This window comes from Schistocerca piceifrons, chromosome 7, assembly GCF_021461385.2.
Source record: "Schistocerca piceifrons isolate TAMUIC-IGC-003096 chromosome 7, iqSchPice1.1, whole genome shotgun sequence".
Lineage (NCBI taxonomy): Eukaryota > Metazoa > Arthropoda > Insecta > Orthoptera > Acrididae > Schistocerca > Schistocerca piceifrons.
In genome coordinates, this window is record NC_060144.1 from 131,465,611 (window position 1) to 131,489,952 (window position 24,342).

Genomic DNA, 24,342 nt, shown 5'->3' on the forward strand with positions numbered 1-24,342 from the left:
TAATCGTGTCTCATGGTACCACAGGACACACTGTGCCTTCTCCTGACTGGTTAACATGGCTTCTTGGGCACTGCACCTCATCCACTACTTACGTACTGCGAACCTAAAACAGAAAAAAAACTTTGATAGTTGTAAACAATTCAACACAAGTTTCATATTTTTATCTTACTTCTAGCCTGAGTTATCAATTTATGTAATCACGGAAAGTCTTTTCGGACACCCTGTACAATCATTTCTGGATTTAAGCAATTATTAAACAGCATTCAAGACACTGAAGACAGTATTGATTTCTGATACAGAACTAGCCTTTTCTGATTTTGAGAAGGAATTTATTCCCTTCTGTGATGCTAGCAATGGGGCAGCTGGCTGTATTTTAAGCCCGAACATCAGTGGGCAGAAACATGCAGCAGCATATGCTATTCACAGAATTTCAAGTCATCAACTCTCTCCTCCAAATATGACAGTATTTTGAGGTGCTGACCTACACGGGGGGGAAATGATGATCATAGTAAAATAAGGAAAATCAAAGCTCCCACAGAAAGATGTGTGTTCATTTCTTCTGCATGCTGTTTGAGAGTGGAATAACAATTATTGTGAAGGTAGTTTGATGAACCCTCTGCCAGGGGTGCAACTCTGATTTGCACAGTAGCCAAATAGATGAATATTTGTGAATGAAGTGGAGTGGAACTACTTCACCATGGAAAAGTAGACAGTATGAGAAACATATGGGACAGTGTACTTTCATTGCTAATTATATGGATAGAAGTTTAAGGTCATCACAGACCATGCGTCATTAAAATTGTTGCTAGTGCTAAAAGACCCACCCAGTAGGTTAATAAGATGGGCATTCAGACTCAGTTTGATTACTATTGTGGATGGAAGTTTAAGGTCATCACAAATAAGTCAGTGAAACAGTTAATAGTGCTAAAAGACTCATCAAGTATGTTAACAAGATGGGCAGCCAGCGAGTTTTATTATGAGGTAGTCCACAAACCAGGCAAGAAAAACGCAAATACAGATACCCTAAGTAGAAAAATTCCAGTGTTAGAGGCAATGGGAAAGAGTTTAATAGACTGTCAGAGAGCACAGGAGACTGAGTAGGACTGTCAGGTATTTAGATGACAACCGCAATTCATGGCACATGAGGTCTCGCTCTGCAGAATGACAACATACGGTCCACATGTAGCAGTCCTGGAAACGTTTAAGAATGAAGTGCTGTGTCAAGTGCATGGCCATGTGTTGTCAGGTCGTGAACGAAGCCAAGTGACACAGGTGTGTGGCAGAAAGATTTAGCTGGTAAACAATGTTGAATAATACCTGAAGGATTGTGTGCCATGTGCAAAGATAGCTAGTCTTATTCGTAAGAAAAATCCCTTCACAAATACTGCCAGAGGCATTGAAACCTTTTCAAATGATTGGACTCAATATTTTGGGACCTTTAAATAAGACACTTTCTGGGAATACACATGTCGAATCATTTTTCCAAACTCTATCCCGTTTTCCCAAACCTGACCATTCCTTTTCCTTCACTCCTCTTCCTTCCCCTTCAACCCTGCTGCCAGAGCGGTAGCCACTGGCTCTGAAAGCTTGCAAGTTGTTGTACCTTTTATATGTGTGTTCTCCTGCCACCACTTGGTGAGTAGATTTTTCATCCATCCAGTTAAATTATATTTTCAAAAACTGATTATTTTCATTGATATATTTGTATTGAGAGTTGTTATATCACTGTCATATTCATGTGTTGTTTCTTAGTTTTGTATATGCAAGTTTTTGAAGGAGGTAGGGGACAACAGTTCCTTCCATTAGGTGGTGGTTCACCAGCAGCAGCTGGAGATATTGCGTTCAACTGTTGGAGACAGTTGTGTTATTTTTCTCAGCATGCACAGGTGTTGGCAAGTCATCATTGGACACTGAGGTTAACTGCTGATGCGAGGGACACAAGGAAAAGTCCATAGATTGCAGAAAGTGTTCACGGAGCTAAATAAGGAAGTAGAGGATAACAAAATTCTCACTGATGGACAGGGTGAATACCAGGAAATGAAGATGGCATATGGAAAGCTGATAGTTCGTGGCATCTCTTTCTGTTCCCGCAAATGCTAGCATACATTGGTGTAAAACATTACATGTGACTAGTATTTGTCATTACAGATACTCTTTGACGTCAGTGATGTAGACGTTTTCATGCCTCTTTTGACAGTTAACTGTTCATCCTTTGACACTTGTAAGCTATCCTGTATAGACGTGTTTTATGTTGAAATAAATGCTCAGTTCTACCAGATACCACGTATTTGGTGGCCCTGCCTATAACATCGCTTTACCAGCTTCAGCATTCTGCACCAAATCGTAATGGGTATGTTTATTACTTTCACGTCAGGTGCACCGCACTTGTTCTCACGCAAAAATGGACAAACTGCCAGTCACCATAGGGCCAGCTGCGATCAGCACAATTAATAGGGTTACAATTAAACCCCCGCCACTCTGGCAACACAACCCAGTGTTGTGGTTTGCACATCTTGAAAGCCAATTCGTCCTTGCGCAGATATCAGCAGGCGACAGACAGTATAGCACTAACAAGAGACTTAGCTGCTGAGGTACAGGATATCATTGCTGCACCACCCAATGCTGAATGGTATGCATCAATTAAGAACATGCTAGTGATGCACCTATCACAATCGCAAGTGAAGCAACTACACAAGCTTTTTATGGACTGAGGAGCTTGACGATCGAACTTTGTCACAGTTTTCATGCTTTTTGCACACTGGCAAGCAACACAATATTTGGTTCTCCTAATTACCTTCTGAAACTCACAAAATTCTGATAGTACGTGCAGGCGATTTAAATGCACTAGCGCAAACAGCGGACAGGGTCGCCGAGATGTATCCTGCAAGAAACATGTCAAAACTGACACCATGGCAAGAGAATATGTCTGCAGTGACACTAGCATCACGCCAGTCATGATTAACAGAGCTTAGGATGCAAGTAGCTGCCTTAGAAACGACACTCGTGCGTCATCGACCACGCCACCAGTCATCAAGATGTAACTGCTCGCCCTCAGCACAAAATCTGTATTGGTACCACAAGAAATTTGGCAACAATGCACAGAAGTGTACTACCAAGCAAGTGTACTACCAAGCAAGTGTAAACATGAAGCAGAAAATGTAGCACCAACAACTACTCATACCAGTAACACATGTTGACTTTTTGTCCAGCCTGCAACACAAAAGTACAATACGTAGTGGACATGGGGGGCAGGAGTAACCCGTGCACCCAGTAACCCCTGCACCCTGCTGGAGCTGCGACAATTCTTATCTGTTTGCTGCTAATAATTCTTAAGATTAAAATACACAGTCAGGTCACCTTGTTGCTTAATCTTGGACTACACCGTACATGTGAGTGGCACTTCACAGTAGTGGACATATTGCAGCCTATCATAGAACCTGATTTTTTTTATCCTTTTATGATCTTATACATGACCTCCAACACAAACAGTTGATCAATTCCATTACAAACCTGCATACTCCAGTTAAGGTGTGTTGTATCACTGATGACAGTATGCATGATAGCAGGAGATGCACCGTACACACGATTACTAAAAGAATTTCCTGAAATTGTGCATCAGTCACCTACTCTCCTACCAGTTAAACACACAATGGCACATCACATTTTGACCACACCAGGCCAGCCCTCTCATACTAGACACCTGATGCCAGAGAAGTTGCAAGTGGTGAAACAGGCACTCCGTGGCATGCTGTCAATGGGCATTTGCAGAGTTTCGAATAGCAGTCGGGCAGCCCCAATCCATGTGATATCAAAAAAAGAAGAACAGACGGCGTCCATGTTGCAATTACCAACAGCTCGATGCAATAACGATCCTGGATCAGTAGCCGGTGCCACATATAGAAGACTTCTCTGCATGTTCATGGCAGGACTATATTTTCCACTATTGACCTAGTCCAGGTGTTTTATCAGATCCCTGTTGCAATAGATATCCCCAAGACAACAGTGACAACACCTTTAAGTATATTCGATTTCACTAGGATGCCGTTTGGTCAGTGCAACGCTGCACTGACATTTAAGTGTTTCATGGATGAGACCACTAGGGACTTAAGACTTCATTTACGTTTACACAGATGATATTTTGCTGATGTCTGAAGGAAGAATGGGCCCTATTACAATCCGAGAGCTACGCTGGTTTTTAGGGGTCGTAAATTTTTATCAAAGATTTGTATACAATTATGTATCAATAACGATTCCCCTGACTGAATTTCTTAAGGGTACACCAAAGCCAAATGACAAGTTGCATTGCACAAGTGAAGCAGATGACACTTTTCAAGTCGTAAAAACAGCAACTGCAGAGGCTCCACTTGCACTTATGGTTGATGCCTTGTATACAGCCATTGGCGCCAGGCTGCAGCAACAGGTCGAGCATTGTTGGCAACCCATATCATTCTTCTGTCGGAAGTTGTCACCGTCACAGCAATGTCGAGCAACCTAAGACAGCAAACTGTACGCAAGCTTACGCTGCAGTCAAGGTATTTACTAGAAGGCCGACAGTTCACTATTTATATACAGATCACAAACCACTAACCTACATCTATGCTGTAAAACCAGAGAAAGCATCGCTGAGCCAATTACACCATTTAGATTACATTATCCAATTCACCACCTGCATTTTTATATACAAGGGAAGCTGAACATACCAGTGGATGTGCTATCACGTGTAGAGGCTGTGGAAACAACAGCAGACAGATGCTCACATGTTGAAGCTGTAACGGCTACTATTGAGTTTGATGCCCTCACACAGGCCCAACAACATAACGAACTACAAGATTTGTTGAAACAACCAGGACAACTGAAGTTACCATGTGTCCCAATGCCTGAAGCAAATTCAGAATTTTATTTTGACCTATCAGGAGTCCATTTGTGCCACAATACTTTCAAGCACAAGCAATTGCACCAGTATACAATCTGGCACATCCAGGAGTACACGCCACTATTAGATTCGTCAAACAAAATTTCGTCTGGCCTGGAATGCACACAGACTGCAAAACATTTGTCAAGCAATGCATGGCAAGTCAATGAATAAGATCACACAGCACGTCAGAGCACCGATAACTGCATTTCTGCCGCCAGATCAATGTTTCGCATTTCTTCTGCCGATTCAATGTTTCGAACATCTGCACATTGATATTTTAGGCCCGCTCAGTCTCAAAATGCTATAATTAGTGTCTTACACTTGTGGAACGATTTACCAAGTGGCCTAAAGCATTCCCCATGAAGGAAATCACAGCCGACCGTGGTTGGATTGCCGGATTTGGCAGCCACTACGGATTACCACAGATCAAGGATGACAATTCAAAGCCTACAAGAATTCGAAGCCAGACCAACTCAAGCCTGCATTTTTTATGCATTGGGCACAGCAGGGACTGCAGAAGGCAAACACGAAGATAAGAATGTAGCACCAGGAAATGTCACTGTATCCCAAAGCCACCACAAGACACTACAGATGAAATGTGTGTCTGAGAAGAGAACACCAAAGAATGTTACCTCAGATCCTGCTGCAACCACTGGCTCCAGTGGCACAACACCAGGTTTCAAGAAAGCTGTGGTAAAGTGCGCATAGAGCAGCGTGTGAAGTTTAACCTGCAATATCGTTGATACTGGGTACTGGGGGGGGGGGGGGGGGGGGGCATGTACCATCTCACTGTCCCCACAAGCACGAGTGTACAGTGGTGTATAAACATTCCATGTGACTAGTATATGTCATTATAGTTACTCTTTTGACATTAGTGGTACAGATCGTTCCATGCCTCTCGACAGTTAACTGTTCATCCTTTCACACTTGTAAGCTGTCCTGTATAGTCGTGTTTTATGTGGAAGTAAATGTTTAGTGCTACCAGATACCACAAGTTCAACTGACATAAATTGTTGACATTGTACCACAGATTTCGGTTTGTAGGAAAATAGGTTGGTTAGATGCTAGACGAATTAATCATTTCAGAGCATGGAGGAGCTCATGCTCATCACAGAGTGACCTACTAGAGTGTGTAAGGGGGATCACGATCTGTCCAGCCAGGGGATTGCAGACCGACATATGTCAGATGCAGCTGGTTCTAAGGAGGATGAGGGCAACACCAGAAAAAAGTGTCAGCACCATGCCACATTTCAAAAAGATAAAAATGCATTCACCACACTTACCTCAATACACACCCTGAATCTCAATCTCATACATTTCTTAGATACACCTGTTGCATCTCAGCAGGGCAAAATTTCCATGAGGCACTTGTTGCAACATACTCAGTAATACCAGGAGAACCAACAAAGAAACATAGTAACCATAAATGCTATGACCACTATCTTTGGTATGTTGCTGATAGCAATTTGCATACTTTACTTTTGTCACAGGCTTAGAAATGTAGATCTGCCAGATTTAGACTAGCATACATCACAATATAGAATAAGGGACTTGTACGGAGAATGACCCAAGCACAACTGAAGAAAAAGGCTCAAACTTCAGAATGACACTGTAGAGTAAGGAGTACAGTAATATATGTAACCAGCTTTTGGGTGCAATGGAGTTTGCACCAGGCACAAATATGTAATTAAATTTTTGAAGTGGTGTAAAAGGTAAGCAGGTGTAATATCCAGAACAAATTTTCTAAAGTGAGGGAGGAATGCAGCACAGCAGAATAACTTCATTCTGCAGTCTAAGTTTTTATTTTAGTTCCATTAGACAAGCTCAGAATGGAATGTGTTGAGCTGAACTGGTGTGTCAGTTATGTCAAGATGGCTTACCACCAATGCAATACACCTCAGGACTGGGGCAGACAGAAATGTAAGCACCACTGTACTGCCCTGTCTGCAGGTAAAAATTGCACTGCGATGTAAAACAATGTAACCCTGTGGCTTAACAACACTAAAAATTTAAACTTCAACAGAAAATCTGAGGTCAAAGGCCTAGAATCGTTATGAAATTGACGCAGTGAGGCAAGGTGGTCTGACAGGTCCTATAAATGAGGACAAATATGATTGTGTAATTAGAGCCACTGCATAATAGCCAGGGTCTCAGATCTTATAAATAACACAGCTTTTGGAGCACAAGACACATTTTATTGTCTGCCACTCTGTCAGTATGAAAGAACTAGAGAGAACATTATCACAAAGCCAACCTTTCTGTAATTTAGAGAAGCTGACAAAAAAGTGACTTTTCTTGAAGAAAATTAGTTACGGCACCACTTTCTCTCCCATAAATGAAAGCTTTAAAATAACACTGAAGTACAGCAAATACCACCATAGACCCAATCATGGAAATTATTTTAGGACATGGAATGAGTAAAGGTTGGAACCAACAGAAACAGCCATCAAAAACTATTTGTGCATGCAAAGAATTGAAACAAGGATTGTAAAGATGAATATAAAAATTAGAAATAAAGATAGTTTAATCGTTAGCCCTAAGGACCTGGCCAACTCTATAAACAATCACTCTAATAATGTAGCAACCAAACTGCAAGAAAATATTTCAAAAATACACCATACAGCTACAGAAAACCACTGGGGACAAAATCATTAGGACTGTATATGTAAATAAGTGTGAAATGTCCACAGGACTAGGCGATATAAGAAATGTGTGTACTAAAAGACTGCATTAGTTGCATAAAAGCAACCTAGTAGACACAAATGAGTCATTCTCATCAGGTTTATTCCCTGATTACCTGAAGCATGCAAAAATTCTTTCTATACTTAAAAAAACTTACAGACTGGTTTCATTATTCTCAAAAATAATAGAAACTATTATGAGAAAGAGATTTACGAAATATTTATTTAAATTATCAACTTCTCCACAAAGAACAGTTTGGTTTCTGGTACAGAAAGGGAACAGAAGCTGCTATAACATAATTTACAACAGTAGTTTTACAAGCCCTCAATAAAGGAGAGCACGTAACAGTAAAGTATTTGACACAATTGATCATGAAATATTTCTAGGTAAACTTTAAGCACTGGGAATAAGGAGGGCTATAAGTAAATAGTTTATGTCTCACCTAGCAGACAAGAGTGCAAAGTGTAGAAACATCCCAAATTTCAAATGGCTCAAATGAAATAGTGAAACATCCTTCAGATCACAAATATTTGAACATTATAGACCCTCAAGGCAGAATGTTAGGCCCAATGCTGTTTCTCATTACAGTTTTCCTGGACCCGCTGCACTAAGGGATGAGCAGTGTACAGTGCACAGAGACTTTGGAGGGCGCTGAGAGTCTGAGCATAAGACACAATTGGGAAGGCTGTGTCACTGGATGTACTCCGTGGCTTGATACAAGGCGAAAATCTCGGCTTTGAATACGGAGGAGTTGGCTGGAAGCCAATATCGAAAGACATGGGTGCCAATGATGAATGCACACCCGACCCCGTCAGTCCGAGAACCATCAGTGTATACGAAGGTACTATCGTTAAGTTCGTGAAACTGGAGGCGATAGACCAAGGCTGGAGTAGTGTCCTTAGGAAGCAAATGAAGGCCAAGGTTAACACAGGCTGCTTCACGAAGCCAAGGTGGTGAAGGGTTCACACCCGTGGGGAAAGTTGCAGGTAGTGTGAAGTTAAGCCGCCAAAGCAAGTGGCAAAAGCACACGCCAGGAGGAACGAGGAAGAGGGACGAGTCCCATACCGATGATCTAAAGGATTATCAAAGGAGGCGGCATAGGAAGGGTCACCATGCATGGCAAACGGCATGCATACCTGCTGAGGAGAAAGTCACAGAGGTAGGACAGTGGTAGTTCAGCAGCTTCAGCATACAAACTATCAACCAGACTGGTGTAAAAGGTACCCGTGGCCAAACGGATGCCACGATGGTGGTTAGTGTTGAGAAAGCGTAAAAGGGATGGGCGTGCAGATGCATAAACAAAGCACCCCATAGTCTAGTTTCAAACAGATAAGGGACCGGTACAAACAGGGGAGGGTGGTTTGATCGGCACCCCAAGAAGTACCATTGAGGACACTGAGGGACTGGGAGAACCAAGAGTGTTTCCTATCAAGCATGAGACCCAGGAATTTCGTAGTGTCAACGAACAGAAGGGGAACAGGCCCAAAATGTAGAGATGGTGGGAGAAACCATTTGCACCGCCAAAAATTCATAGAGATGGTTTTGTCATTGGAAAAGCGAAAGCCGTTGGCGATGGTCCAGGAGTGAAGATGGTCAAGACAGCACTGAAGACGCCACTCTGTGAGATACGTCTGTGGAGAACTGCAATAGATGGCAAAATCATTGACAAAAAGGGAGCCGGAGATGCCCGGCGGAAGACAGGCCACAGTAGGGTTCATGGCAATAGCAAAGAGGATGCCACTCAGGCCAGAACCCTGAGGCACACCATTTTCCTGAATAAAGGTGTCCGAAAAAGCAGAACCCACACGCACCTTGAAAACTCGGTCTTGTAAATATGGCCTAAGAAAGAAGGGGAAGCGCCACGTGTAAAGAGTACGGAGGATACCAGTTCTCCAGCAGGTGTCATAGGCCTTCTCCAAATCGAAAAAACACTGCCAGTGTGGGATTTCCACAGAAAACCATTCATGAAATGGGTGGACAAAGTAATGAGATGGTCAACTGCAGAACGCTGCGCTCAATATCCACACTGTGCATTTGTGAGTAAATGGCGAGATTCGAGCCACCATACCACCTGGGCATGAATCATTTGTTCCATCATCTTGCAAACACGACTGGTAAGAGTGTTTGGGCAGTAGCTGGAAGGAAGGTTTTTGTCCTTACCGAGCTTAGGTATGGATATGACTGTGGCTTCACACCAGGGTCCAGGAAATGTGCCCTAAGCCCAGATGTGGTTGTATGTGTTAAGCAGACAGTGCTTGCCCGCAAGAGAGAGGTGCGGCAACATCTGAATATGGATAGCATTTGGCCCTGGGTCAGAGGACTGGGATGAACTGAGAGCATGATCTAGCTCCCTAATGGTGAAGGCGGCATTGTAGCACGATTTGGAGAAGAGAAGGGTATCGCCCAAGCCTTCTCCACCCGTTTCCTGGGTGATAGTGGGAAGAGCTCGAAACTTCTGTAAAATGGTGTCCCAAGGTGTTTGAGATAGCAACAGGATCCACTATGACATCGGCACTTACTGTCAGGCCGGAAATGGGGGAATGGATCTTGGTTCCAGAGAGCCGTTGGAGGTTGGCCCACACAACAGAGGAAGGTGTCAAACCAGCTCTTTTGCTATCCCGAAGAACTCGCCGACACTTTGCATGCATCTGTTTATAATGAATGCAGTTTGCCAGTGAAGGGCGGCGGTTAAAAATGCGGAGAGCACGTCTCCGTGCACGAACTGTGTCGCGGCATGCCTCAGTCCACCAAGGGACTGGGACACGTGGTAAAGAGGAAGTGCAAGGAATGGTACGTTCTGTAGCAGTACAAATAACATTTGTGAGATAGTCCACCTGGTCATCACAACTGAGGAAATCCTGTTCTGCAAAGGTCGCCAGGGAGGATGACAGTTGACAGTCAGCCTTAGTAAGCTGCCATTTGAGCATGCATGTGGATGGTGTAGGAGTCAGCAGACAGAGAGCACACAGGAAGTGGTCACTCGAGTAGGCGTCAGAAAGAACGGAACATTCAAGACGAGGGGCACGCTGGGCAGCGCTCAATGATAGGACCAAATGGGAATAGGTGTGTGAGGAGTCAGAAAGAAAAGTGGGTGCACCAGTGTTAAGGCCGAAGGGGTTGAGTTAGTTAAGAATGTCTGCCAAGAGGGCACCTCTCTGACAGGCCCTGGGAGAACCACAAAGGGGATGATGTGCATTAAAGTCACTGAGTAGCAAAATCGGTGAAGGTAGCTGCCCAATAAGCTGAAAGAAGTCAGCCCTGGTGACATTGAAGGACAGAGGTACATAAATGGTACAGAGGGAGAAAGTCAGGTTGGGGAAGTCAACAGCCAGAAGACAGGTAGTGAGGGAGATGGGTTGACTATGAAGGTCATCCCGTATAAGCAGCATGATGCCCCATGAGATGGGATGCCGACCTCAGGGGAAAGGTCAAAACAGATCAGTAAGTAATGTGGAAGCTCAAAGCAGTCTTGAGGACGCAATTTCATTTCCTGAAGGCAAAGTACAAGGGGATGCTAGAAGCAGCCACAAATTCTCTTTGTGGAACCAAAGGCCGCGAATGTTCCATTGGAGGACAGTCATGAGGAGGAAGAGATGTAGGGGTGTCAACTCAGTGTCTGCCGAGGGACAACCGGTGGAGAGTCACTACTGCAGGGCACAGAAGCAGGAGGATCCTGTTCCATAGGGTCCACACAAGCGTCGTTATGCTTGTGCAGTTGGTCGGTGAAATCCAATGCCAAAAAACGGTTGGTGGTGCGCACCAGCGAGACACACGCTGGCCGGGCTAAGCGACCAAGTGACGACACCGTCGAGCAGGATCTTCGAGTTGGTGAAGGGGAAGACCGTTTGTCTTTAGCGGACTTCTTCGAGCCCTTCTGCTTAGAGGAAGACTTGGGTGTTGGTTGGCTGAGGGACGGAGGAAGTCTTCCCGGGAGTACTCCTTCTGGCCTTTCCTGCCTGCCGGTTGTGTAGTGGGTAGCTTCACTTCACAAGGTGAGAGTTTGACAGTTTGTTGCACAGCAGGACAGGGGGACGGTGATGCTACCTTAACACTGGGTGAATTCACAACCTCAGAGCCAAATTTGAGGTCATATGTCTGTGTAGCCATGTCCTTCATGGAGCAAGGGGTAACAAGAACTGAACTGTAAGTGCCACATAGTGGAACACAGGGTTTGCGGCTAGCCAATAACTTGCGAGCTACTGGGTAAGGCACATTTTCCTTTACCCGAATCTCTTTAACAGCCCACTTGTCGAGATACACGAGACAATCCTGGGAGGATGCGGCATGGCCGCCATTGCAATTGATACAGTGGGGAGAAGGAGGCGGACATTCGCCCTTGTGTGCATCCCTGCCACAGGTTACGGATTTGGCCAGGTGTCGACAAGATGTTCTAGTGTGATTGAACCGATGACACTAATAACAGCGCATCAGATTCGGAATGTGCAGCCGGACTGAGATGATTTCGTAGCCTGCTTTAATCATGGATGGCAGCACCTCCTTATCAAAAGTAAGAAAAAGAGTGCGGGTGGGCACCAAGGAAGAATCGACCTTTTTCATGACACGATGAATGGCAATCACACCCAGATCGGAGAGATAAGATAGTATTTCAGCCTCAGTCAGAATGTCCAGCAGCCCATTCTAAACTATACCACAGGAGAGAATTCAAAGTTCTATGTGCCTCCACACAAACAGGGTAGCCATGGAGAAGCAGGGCAGCAAGAAGTAGTTGTGCTCGAGTCTCAGAAGCAGTCTCCAAAAGCAAAGTGCCATTCCGTAAACGAGAGCAGGATTTCACAGGGCCATCAATGGCATCAACGCTTTTTTGAATAATAAACGGATTGACAACGGCGAAGAACTGACCATCTTCAGTACATGACAACAAGGAACCGCGGTGCAGCAGGAATGGTCTTCAAATCAGTAGCCTCATTAAGTTTTCATTTCGCCAATGTCAATGGAGAGAATGAATGACTCATTGCGATGAAATCCCCATGATTGCCAGCGTCTCTAATGGCACACTCCTTCCAGCTGGGGGCCCCTACACACAGGGGTTCTCCCACCTTAGGTGATTGTTCACACCTCAGGTCACACCTCCCGAACACCTGACGGAGGGACCAATGGGCAATCTGAGAAGCTTACAGCTCATCACCCCTCCCTGGGCCTGGCCTGTACCAGGGGATACGTGGGAACCCCACCTGTCGACCCGGGGCTGGGAATTACACATTACCCAGTCACCTTTTACGCATCAGACATGTGGGCTGGCCTTCAGGAGCGCACAGGGAAAAGGAGGAAGAAAAATGAGGATCCTCAAACACCGAAGAGGAGGAACAAGAGAAGAAAGGAAACAAAGAAAGGAGAAAAGGAGCCAAAAAGAAAGTTGAGATTGTTCGCAGGTCAGCAACAGAATGTAGAACATTCCCAATAATACACCAGACATGTTCCCCAAGGGAGGGGAAAAAGAATAGCAAGAGGATAGACATGCAGCATGGAAGGGAAAAAGTGCTGCAAAGGCTGGGGCCCCATGGTAGCCAAGCACAAACCTGCCAAAAAGTGACGAGCCACTGGGGGGATATTTGCTGATGACAGCAACATGATAATTACAGATATGACACCAGAAATGTTAGAAGTAAAAGTTGAAAAGACACTTACAGCTGTCCACAACTGATCACATAACAATCAAGTAGCCCTTAATGTAAAAAACACTAACAACAACATCTACATAAAAAAATCTAATGCAACAAAACTAGAAGTACATACTGAAACCATAGTGCTATAAAATTTTTAGGTGTGTATGTCCAACAATTCAATTCAGATGAACATATCAAGGTACTTGGAAAAAATTAGCACAGTATGCTATACCTTACAAATATTAATCACAGTAGCTTATGCCTAAAACCACCATAATTTGCACACATACATTTTAACATCAGCTGTGATATTATATTCTGGGGTGTAGATGCTCAGAATGTGGAAAATGTATTCAAATTGCAAAAATGAGCCACCAGAATGAGAAAGAGCCACAAAAGTGCCCACTGCATTGAGCTATATTAAAAAAAAAGTTGAGCAACATACAGCAAAACAGCTCTATACATGATTATCAAGCCAAATGTAGTAAATGCTTGTACTTAAATGAATAGAGCATGGACTTCTTTTTAACCAAGGGTCAAGATATATAATAAACTGTTAAAATATATCGAAACATAAAGAAACACAATAAATTTAAGAAATCTTAAAGAACATTTACTAAAAAACAGTTTTTACTCCATTAAAGATTTCATTAAACATAAAATTATTGCAAATAAAAGATCAAGTTTACCAACTACAAAGCAGAGAAAAGGGCCAGAGTATACTTTTAAGCAACACAATGCATTGCAGTTTGTAATTTACTCCATGAAATCTACATCTAAAAATAAGGTATTACCAGAGGAATCTTCATTTCTCTTGTTTGAAACATGTTTTGCCTGCTTTAGGTAATTCAGTGATAAAGACACACACACGTGAGATTACGACATCTATACAAAGATATTTGTCTACGGATGAACGAAGAAATAAATTCTTACCAGCAGAAAAGTACTTACACCAACAATGAGAATAAGTACTAACTGGCATAATTACACAGTCCCTGGACAAAGAGGCACATGTTTTTAACATTTTCATGAAAAATCTCAAAAGCAGAACACAATAATAAAAGGAGACATAATGCATATTATTGACTGAAATCTGTTTTATAAAACACTATACAGATAGTAATAATAATAGTCATAATATACTACTACTACTAATAATAATAATAATAGTAATAATAATGCCATTTAATCATTACATTAAACTTTTCCCTACATTTCGCTGTAGTTAACCCTTGAGCAATGGTGGCAGGGCAGTTCTCACTCCCTTCTCTCTCACATCAGCATCAGTCAAGTTACAATAGTTCACAGCAAATCTGCTGCATATTAATATAAAATAAATACATCACAATTAAAAGTACATTACATATAAAGTATTTATCTTCCATTATTTCCATCAACAGCATTCTTGCAGCTTAATATACTGACTCATAACATTAATTCACTTCATCAGGAGAAGCATTCATCAGCAACTTACAAAGAGTTGTGAACAAACTTTACCCAATAAGTGAATTCTGCACTGTTATTTCACTTAGTACTGTACTTCGGTCATTAAATCTTCTCTGTCACGTTCCTCACAGTTATCTGTAGCAATATCTAAAAGATTTTTAATATATACATACAGTTGATAACTATCTAACCGTTTTCATGATATGGTTTAAACATTCTGATTATCCATTGTCCACAAGCCAGATAATTTACATGATTTTGTTAATACATACATAACTGAAAGAATATTTAACTCCAGCCACTTCATGTCATTCACAAAAAGCCACACCCATTTCAAACAAATGAATCAATCACGGATTGCACAGAATATCTGGAATATCACTGAGCAATGTAATCACTTTCACTAGTATACGTATGAAGGGCACATCTGGCAATACTAATTGAATTTAATTTTGTAACTGATGGAGCAAGAAAAAAAAAAACTAAAAATAATTGCGAGGCTGAAACATTTTTTATTAATTTCCCACAAATGTCTAACTTCTGTTATTACAATAGAATGATTACAAAAGATAGTATCGCATGTTTTGACCAGTCTGCTGCATAAACATACTCTATATGCAAATAATAAACACATCATCTAAAGAGATATATATATATATATATATATATATATATATATATATATATATATATAGTAAGGTGCAAGGACATGAAATTTGACTTATTGCACGAGTAATAACAAGTTATAAGAACAAAAGTATGGTCTTCCAATTCCATGATGGCCAACAGAATATTTTACACGGTACTCATACATATACAATTAATTTCATTTTGTGGAGATTTCATACACATATTTAACACATTTATAGAAAGAAACAAACACACAATATGCACTGCTTTCAGAACTCTGGTGCTAAAGTACCACATCACAAAATTTATTTTTTTAAAATGGGGTAGTATAGTGATACTGAGCTATAGATTTGGCCAACATATTGGGATTTCTTATTCTGACTGTTATCCAAAATGTCTGAGTTTCAGCAATTTCAAAATAAACCTCTGTCTCATGTCTCCCCCCCTGTCATATAAATTTACCTAGGCATCAGCACACTTGCACTGTTTATTTACTGGGATTATTCCAGTTTCACGTAAATGACATGGAAAATAATTTTAAAGTTTTGTACTGTTGTCTTAAAACATGAATCTTTTTATTTAGTGAAAAGCCACACTTTCTCATACAAAACCCAGGCACTTTTAGGTTTTTAATGTAATTAAACTTATTGGAGCTTTTTTTATGGTACCTTCAGTTCATTATCCAACACATGTACATTCTTCGCAACCACAACTCATGCAAGAATTTTCACATGAAAATGTTCTCTAGTTCACAGTACCAAATACTGCGACTAAAATTCATTACATCACATGTGTAAAACTGCTCAAAAATTTCAGATTGTTCTTTGTTTATTCAATGTATTACATAAGCAGTGTACCAGCAATTAGTGCCAATAATACCAATTCTAATATCCACATTTTCAGGAAACAGTATTCTGTGGAAGAGCTTTAAGTAAACTTTGTCCATCCCATCACAATTTTTTTAGCTGTCACAAGACTATCCTTAGAAGAGTTCTGAATAAATTAAGAAACGCTATACAAACAGAAAATATAGTTCTGCGAATACTTTCTTGGCATTACATGAGCAGTACATTTAGATTAATTAAATATTCATAATAGACAATACTCTGTGCATTTATATGATTCATATCATTATCTTACCTCTCCCACCACAAGCTGTTAACAACACAAATAATTTTTGATCTAGTTATTTCTATTAACTGGGATTTTAAATTTTATCGAATGTAAAAACACCTAACTGTATGGGGCACACTTTTAAATAAATTAAGAAGTGCAAATGGTTAAAAAATACAGTACTTCAAATTGCAGTATATCACCTACATTTTTGATGCCTGTTCTCACATCTGGAATCAACATAATTTTACAGTGATGGCCCATACCATACTCTGAGGAGAGAGAACAGTGGAAAGGTTGTGTAGACATATGGGACTTTCAATTACTTTCTCTTTTTATGACAATCAATCTCAGGAATAAAATACATTAACATTGGAAAGATATTGATTTTTCTTCACTTTTATGTAGATACAGCACCACCTCACATATATGTTCCCAGTAATTAACAAGATATTATTGTCCCACTGTGAATGTATCAGGATTGTGTAATTAATATTAACAATTATCCAAAAATAAATGCACAGCTCATTATTCCACTTTCTTCATGGTGATGCTGCAAGCAAAAACAATCTTTCTGACTGCCATCTATGACTTGACAATGAGCTTAAGTCTGCAAAAATTTCTTACATTTACCAATTACGAAGGAAGCCTGAAATTCAGTTCGTCACACATTTCAAAATCAAAACAACACCCTTGACAGGAAAAGTAAAAATCCTCTTAAGTTAACTCTTCAACCATTCAAGTTAAGCAAATAACCATACAACACAGTACGAAGGCTATATCCAATACTGACTTAATGTCCTCTATTTTTTAAAACTTTCAGTCATCATAACTGCACACGTTATCCTCTCCAGACCAACAGCCCTTAGTATATGTGACAAGTATGATAGGAATTACTATGCTACAGTTTGAAATGTGTAATGAAACTTGCAAGAAAGTACTAAGCACAATGTCAGTTCACCACAATGAGATTCTTGCTCAACTGATCGCCCTTGGAACGTTACAGGCAGCATTTCATGTGCTGAGTGAGGTAAGGGTCAGTATAATTCTGTGCTGCATCGTATTCAGAAACCAGGCGTTTGATGAGTGACAGTTTTTCATGCAGATACTGAAACCTCTTCTTGGCATCTTGGAACTCCTGATCACGCTTTGTTTCCTCATATTCCTGAATAATTTGTTTTTGTATGCTCTGTAAAAACAAAGTTTGAGAATGGTAATACAGTCAAGAAATGTAATTGATTTAACTACCTATTACTTAAAACTGAAAGCCTTCCAAGTTCATCTCTAATCATACCTTCCATTCAGGGCTAAACTTTACTTGTTGCTTTAAGCTCTTTTCTAAATCAGCAAATCTCTGGGAAACTTTTTCAACTTCAGAGTGAAGTCTTCTGTATTCTGAATAATCTGCATTGAAGTCTGCTTTATATTTACTCCATTGCTCCCTGTTCATTATTTTTGTGTAATTCCTGTAAAAATTAGTAACAGTTAGTGGACTGAAAGGATTTCTACAATTTACTGATATAGTGTGACAAACTGAGTCAGAAAAAAATTTTTCCTAATTTGTTACCATAATAGCCACTAGAAATATCAAGCATACTCACTCTAATGTCCAATGTAATATAGAAGTTGAAAATAACATTACGAACTACAAAGATAATTTACACAGAAAAGAAATATGTTCTCACAGTGTACCAGTTATTGGGGCTTCTTCCCAATGCGAGTCATATATGAAGTGTATTTATATGTTGCCATTGCTTAAATGAGTCATTCCATGTCAAATCAACACCTATTTTACCTATTATTTTATACTTATAGTGGGCACTGAGACTAAGAAAAATACCAAATTTCAATTTTTTATCTCAAACCATTCCTGAAATATGGCTATGTAAACTTTTCAAAAACAGCCAAAAATGTGTGAACGGACTTTTTTTTAAATTGTCCTAGGAGCTGCCCTAATCGAGCTAGAGAACTGGGAAAGGTGTCATTTTGCATGCTCTTTCCAGGGATATACAACAAAACATAGCTTCTAGTTAATAACCTTTTCCAAATACTAATTTATATTCTGATTTAATTTTAATTTTTTTACAAAAAGTACATAACTGAAAATTTTCAAAATATTTCCATAACTACTTCATACTATTGTAAATCACATGGCAAAATATAAATCTGGGATGATGATGGGTTCATTGTTAAAAAAAATATTCCAGACTCTTGTTTTTCACTGGCCCTAGTTTGACCAAATTGACCTTTAACAAACAGGAACTTCTTTAAAATATACTGAAAGGTAAGTAAAAAAAGTATTAGAAATATCAAAACATCACCTTATTAAACGAAAACTAATCAGCATATTTTATAATTAAGTTGACTGCTTATTTTAATTTCATACAACTTCACTAACAATATATTAACCGATATAACAAAAACAAGAAATTGAGCATTTAACTACAAACTGAAATAAAGTATGAATAAGTACAAGTATTTACATAATAGTTCTGGTCAATGATGTTTGAAATGGAACTATTAAACAAATTAAATACGCAATGCTTGTTTTTAAGTAAGAGGTATCTGTACATAGCTAAATTTAACACAATAGGTACTAACAATAATTTTGAAACAACTTTCTATAAAATATACATTAACACTAACCTGACACAAAAATTAAGTTTTGAGTTGAAAGCAGTTTCCCAATAAACTGTCTAGGAACTTCACATATTACATTTTAATATAGCTGACTGGGTTTGGTTTACATCACTTTCATTAAGAATGTATGTTCTCCCTGTTGGAATAAATGGATTCACATTTGTGAGAACATCCAGGATAAGAGAACGACTTACCTGGTCCACATGGATGAAGAAAAGTTATTTTCACTTCATCAAGTTCTTCGTTTTTTTCTAAAATGTACCCAAGTCACCAGTTTCTGCCATATACAGTGGTGACATAGCCTGATACATCTTGTAACTTCAGTTTGTCTGGTGATTTAGTTACTTCCCTCTCCCAACTCTGTATGTCACGTGAGAAGTATTTGACAATTAATTTTGATGTAGTGTTGGGAATGAAAGTGTCAAATTGCTGTGTTCCTTTGATTGTCAATGGCTCTTCAAGTCGGCTTTTTAAGAATATTTCTGAAGCAGCGTAGTCTTCTTGGGTGGAATATGCAAAATCAACATTTGTGATATCTACTGCCCACTCAAATATATCTCGTGCTGTTTGGATCTTATTTTGGTATGGCCTTTGCAAACTTACACGAGCTGCCAGTCTCTTTACTGAACCCCCTACTCCATCACAAGGCCCTTTCCCATGTGCTGTGGCTGAAAAGTGCCACTCAGCTTTTATGTTGAAGTCTTCCTCATGAAGGCAAAGGTTCAGGAAGTTTTTCTTATTTTTATACTGAGCGGCAGAACTGTCAGAATAATAGTATATCTTTTTTGGAATCTTTTGAAATTTATTTGTTAAATATGAAGTTAGCTTCTTTTGAAAGGTTTAAACCGCAGTTGTATTGTGCTCCAGGCAATCAGAAACAATGACAAAGCTCATATGCTCAATTTTGTCTTCCTGTTTGTAATATATAACAAAAGGATGCATGGTAATCTGTTGTCTTGTCCAGTGGAAACTCAGAGCTTCATCCTGTAGAACTATACTATAATTTTCTGAAAAATCACATATGACAACAAATTCAGATTCCATAAGGTTTTCTCTTGTGGAGTTAAGGAATGTTCGTTGTTGCTTGGCAATGAAGTCATGCCGAATCAAAGTCGACATCTTACTACAAAATAAATCTATGAATTCTCCAGAAGTTTTCTGAACAATTTCCAAATTACATCAGTCAACTGACATCCACTGTTGGAACTGAACTTGTTCAATGAAGTTTTCATGAAAAAGAGTCTTAAAATTTTACGTATGACAGTTTCTCCTGGGCAGTATTCACAGTTTCCCATGTTCCAATCCACTGATGATGGGTTGCAAAGCATTTTTGCAATGCACTGCTTATAATTGTTTAAGCTGCTGCTCGTTACTGTATTTAGTTTGGCATTTTCTATCATTAATTTTATGTTTTGGTGAGTTGTGCACATGCAGACAGTGTGTGTGTGTGCCACTCCCGCCAGCCAATACACAATGTTTTGGTCTCAACGCAGCAAATTTAGAGAAACCTATTTTTATGCTAGGAAACTTGTCTTTAAAATGTTTGTAAGCTTCTTTAAGGTTACACAAAATAAGTCTTTTTGATATTTTTGTTTCATTTCCACTTGTTTCTGTAATTGTCACACAATCTTTAATACCTGGCATTGCCCTGCTAACTTTATCATTTTCATAAAATGAATGTACAATTTTGACAGTTTCTGTTGGTAAACACTTCCCTGGTTTTGGACCTTCCATGAATCCTCTCTCTTTCAAAATTTTTTTGGACTGCCAAACAATGTAATTAGGAGCATTAAATTCTCTCATTTTCCTGACACTCCACTTTTCAGGTAAACTTGTAAGAATCAGTTTTTTTGAGTACTTATAGAATTTTTAAAGTTTCCTTTAAGATTTTAAAGAACGGATTCATCGGTATCAGTATCTGACGAAGTTTCAGGAGCAACAAAAAGTTTACGTGTCATTGAAGAGATTTTCTTCACTTTTGATTTGGCGTAATGCCTAGATATTAGTTTTCTCTTGTCAATTGGGGACTCGCCTAGTTCTTGAAGTGTTGTGTTAAATGTTTTAACAGCTACTGAAGTTGGAGTGAAGTCAGGGTCTTGGTCTCGGATGATTATCTCTGACCCAGAAGATTCTTCAACACTTTCATCACTGATGGGCTCTGGTGTATTTTTCCTACATTTATCACAAATCTTGGCACCACTTGGTATTTGAGGACATAATTTGGGCATCCATGTTGTGACATTTCTCAGTTTTTTTCGGCCTCTAATAAAATGATTTTACTTCTTCAATGGATTACAACACTGCACTCTTACAGCACTGCACTTTTTACTTGGTTCCATATTTACACAAAAACCACTTATAAACTGCCCTTCAATGTATAGATTTACTTGAGAATGAACTATTAAATATGATAGATACAGACTGGTCAACACAGAGGTAACAGTTGCTTTGCACTAAAGGCACACAAAGCCTTAGAAGGTAACAATGCAGACTACATCATCTCAACAATGGCTCCAGTCTCCGAATTATTGTACAGACATCAAGCCCTATGTATACGGTCCTCTACTGACTTACTACCTTAAAGGTCAGTTTGGTCAAACTAGGGCCGTTAGTGAAAAACAAGAGTCCGGAATAATTTTTTTTTAACAATGAACCCATCATCATCCCACATTTATATTTTGCCATGTGATTTACAACAGTATGAAGTAGTTATGGAAATATTTTGAAAATTTTCAATTATGTACTTCTTGCAAAAAAATTAAATCAAAATATTAATTACCATTTTGAAAACGGTTATTAATTAGAAGCTATGTTTTTTGTCTATCACTGGAAAGAGCATGAAAAATGCTGCAAAATGACACCTTTCCCAGTTCTCTAGTTCAATTAGGGCAGCTCCTACGGCAATTTAAAAAAAGTCCATTCACACATTTTGGGCTAGTTTTTGAAAAGTTTACATGACCATATTTCAGGAATGGTTTGAGGAGAAAAATTGAAATTTGGTATTTTTCTTAGTTTCAGCACCAACTTTCAGCAAAATTTAAGAGGGTGAAGTAAAATTTTTATTTAAAGTGTGTTGATCTGACATGGAATGACTCAAATGCCTCAGTGTGAGCCGTAATTAGTTCAATTCTCTCTTGACGACCTCTAGAGTGTGATACATATGAGGTTGTAGTATATTCATGGATTTCTCACTTGGTGCTGGTCCTTTTAAACTATTTAAGAAGGCTTTGACAAGATAGTTTGTGTTTATCTTCAGTCTTCCAGTTCGGTTTTTTCAGCATTTCTGTCATACTTTCTCAAAAAAAACCTGTTATCATTAGTGCCACACTTCTCTGTGTATTCACTGTTGCCCATTACTCATTACTCTTATATGGTACAGGCCCCACAAAGTTGAGCAATATTGTAGGATGGGTCACAGAAGTGTTCTGTAATCTCCTTTTGTAGATAGATTACATTTTTTCTAGAATTCTCTTAATGAATCTTAGTCTGTCACCAGCTTTACCTGCAACTAAGCCTATGTGACTGTTCCATTTCATATCCCTACAAACTGTTGCACCCAGTTAGTTGTATGATTTGACAGGTCGCACTTGTGTCTGATCGACATTCTAGTAAGGGGATACTATTTCTTTTTTTACTGATATTTGAACACAAATTCTGACTACAATAGTAACTGAAGCATTGAAATGCATAGTAATAATGTTTCGATAGAATATGAATCAGCTTATTAAGGTCTCTTAACTGATAAAGTATAAAATAGACACACACTAGTTTCAACTGTTTAGTATAATTTGGAATACTCAAATAGCAAGTAATTCATGAAAGGAAATATAACACGAGATCTGTAATAATTTGTGTCAAAAATGTAACAATTTAAGTAAAGCCCAGCTTCTGCGTCCCCGGCATTAATGTTGTACCCCATTTTTGGGCAATTTTTATCGCTCTCGTCAAATTTCCTCAGATCACAATGTTAATTCACACCCGATTTTACGTTAACATAATGTTTGCCGACATTTACGCTTTATGGAACAATATTTTGTGGAGAAAAAACTTCAGAAATAGACAAACTTACACTGACATGGCGACAGTCTTCAAGTAGTGTTTACTATCGTTAGGTGGTGTTCTTCTTTCTTCACACGCTTAGTCACCTGTTCTCAATCGGTAAAAGCCGAAGCACTGGCCATTGTCCAATATCCTGCCGTTGCCTCTCGGAATGGTGGCTGATGGGAGTAAGTAGGTTCGTGACCAATCACAGCCATTTTCAAACTTTCTCAGCTGCGCTTGCGCGATTCCTGATCATCACACTCAGACACCACAGCGGAGAAACGCATGTTTCGGATATTTGTTGAAATGTTTAGCGACGTGTAGCGCCAGTTGGCGCTACTGTGGGGGTAACTTTGCTCTTGTGCGTTGCACAAAGTTCCTGTCTAAATAATTGAAGAGACGTTCAGTGATGTTTTTATTTCATGCAGGTTCCGAAAATTTATTTTCATTGTCAGTTGCAAATATTCACGTAAGAATTTTTTTGTGATGATTCACAAACAAACTATGTGAGTCTTGTTTCGCGTGTGTCACGGTGTGTGATTTTCTGCATAATTGAGGAGAGACAGGTTCTTATAACCTCAAAAAGACGATATTAGCGCATGATACGCAAAACGACTCATACGTAAACTTCGCACAAAATCCTTGCGAAAATATTTGCCCTTGATAGTGAGAATAAATCCTCGAAACGAAAAAGTACGGAGCTAGTGTAGTGTTTCATTATTTAAATGATGAATGATACAGTTGCAGGCTTTCACCTCCTTCTAACAAAAAAGTTTTTGCTTCCCAGTTACCAGTTCCAGCGGCTAAACGTAGTACAAAATTCAGAAATCCTTTATTGGATAATAAAAATCCTGCCGAGTATTTTGATGCATGTTATGTACACATATGAAACAATAACGCAAAGAGGGATCCTATACGTAACTTGACATTTTCTCTCATTTTACGTCATTTTTTTAAAGTCACTTGAAATGAGAAAATTGTGGTTTCACTGAATAAAAATTAATAACCTATCACATAAATGAGACAAAACACATTTCTGTAAATAAATATCGCAAACTTCGTGATAATTATAACTTAAAACATATTTATTGCGAGGGCTGCATTCATACAAGTCAACACTGAACATTGAAATAAGTCAGATCTTTGACACAAGTCTTTAAGCAGTGGCTACAAATGAGTTTTCATCGATTTTGGCAAATCTATTGGAAGATTTATAGAAATCACTTGAATGCCAGAACGAAGACAAATTCT

The 24,342-nt window shown here is 39.5% G+C and overlaps 1 protein-coding gene across 1 annotated transcript; it reads right to left on the reverse strand.

Annotated features, from left to right (window-relative positions):
- Positions 1-15,363: 15,363 nt before the first annotated feature.
- On the reverse strand, positions 15,364-23,307 carry LOC124805037 (RNA polymerase II elongation factor ELL-like). The gene is made up of 3 exons (XM_047265457.1): positions 23,120-23,307; positions 17,705-17,876; positions 15,364-17,599 (listed from the first exon to the last, which is right to left on the reverse strand). Exons 1-3 carry the CDS (start codon positions 23,125-23,127, stop codon positions 17,411-17,413), a joined length of 369 nt encoding a protein of 122 aa, XP_047121413.1. The 5' UTR covers positions 23,128-23,307; the 3' UTR covers positions 15,364-17,410.
- Between the last annotated feature and the right edge of the window lie 1,035 nt (positions 23,308-24,342).

Excerpts from the sequence above, each read along its gene's own strand:
- LOC124805037 (XM_047265457.1), bottom strand. Across the intron at positions 17,600-17,704 it reads AGTTTAGCCCTGAATGGAAG|AGCATACAAAAACAAATTAT; the intron begins GTATGATTAGAG and ends TTGTTTTTACAG.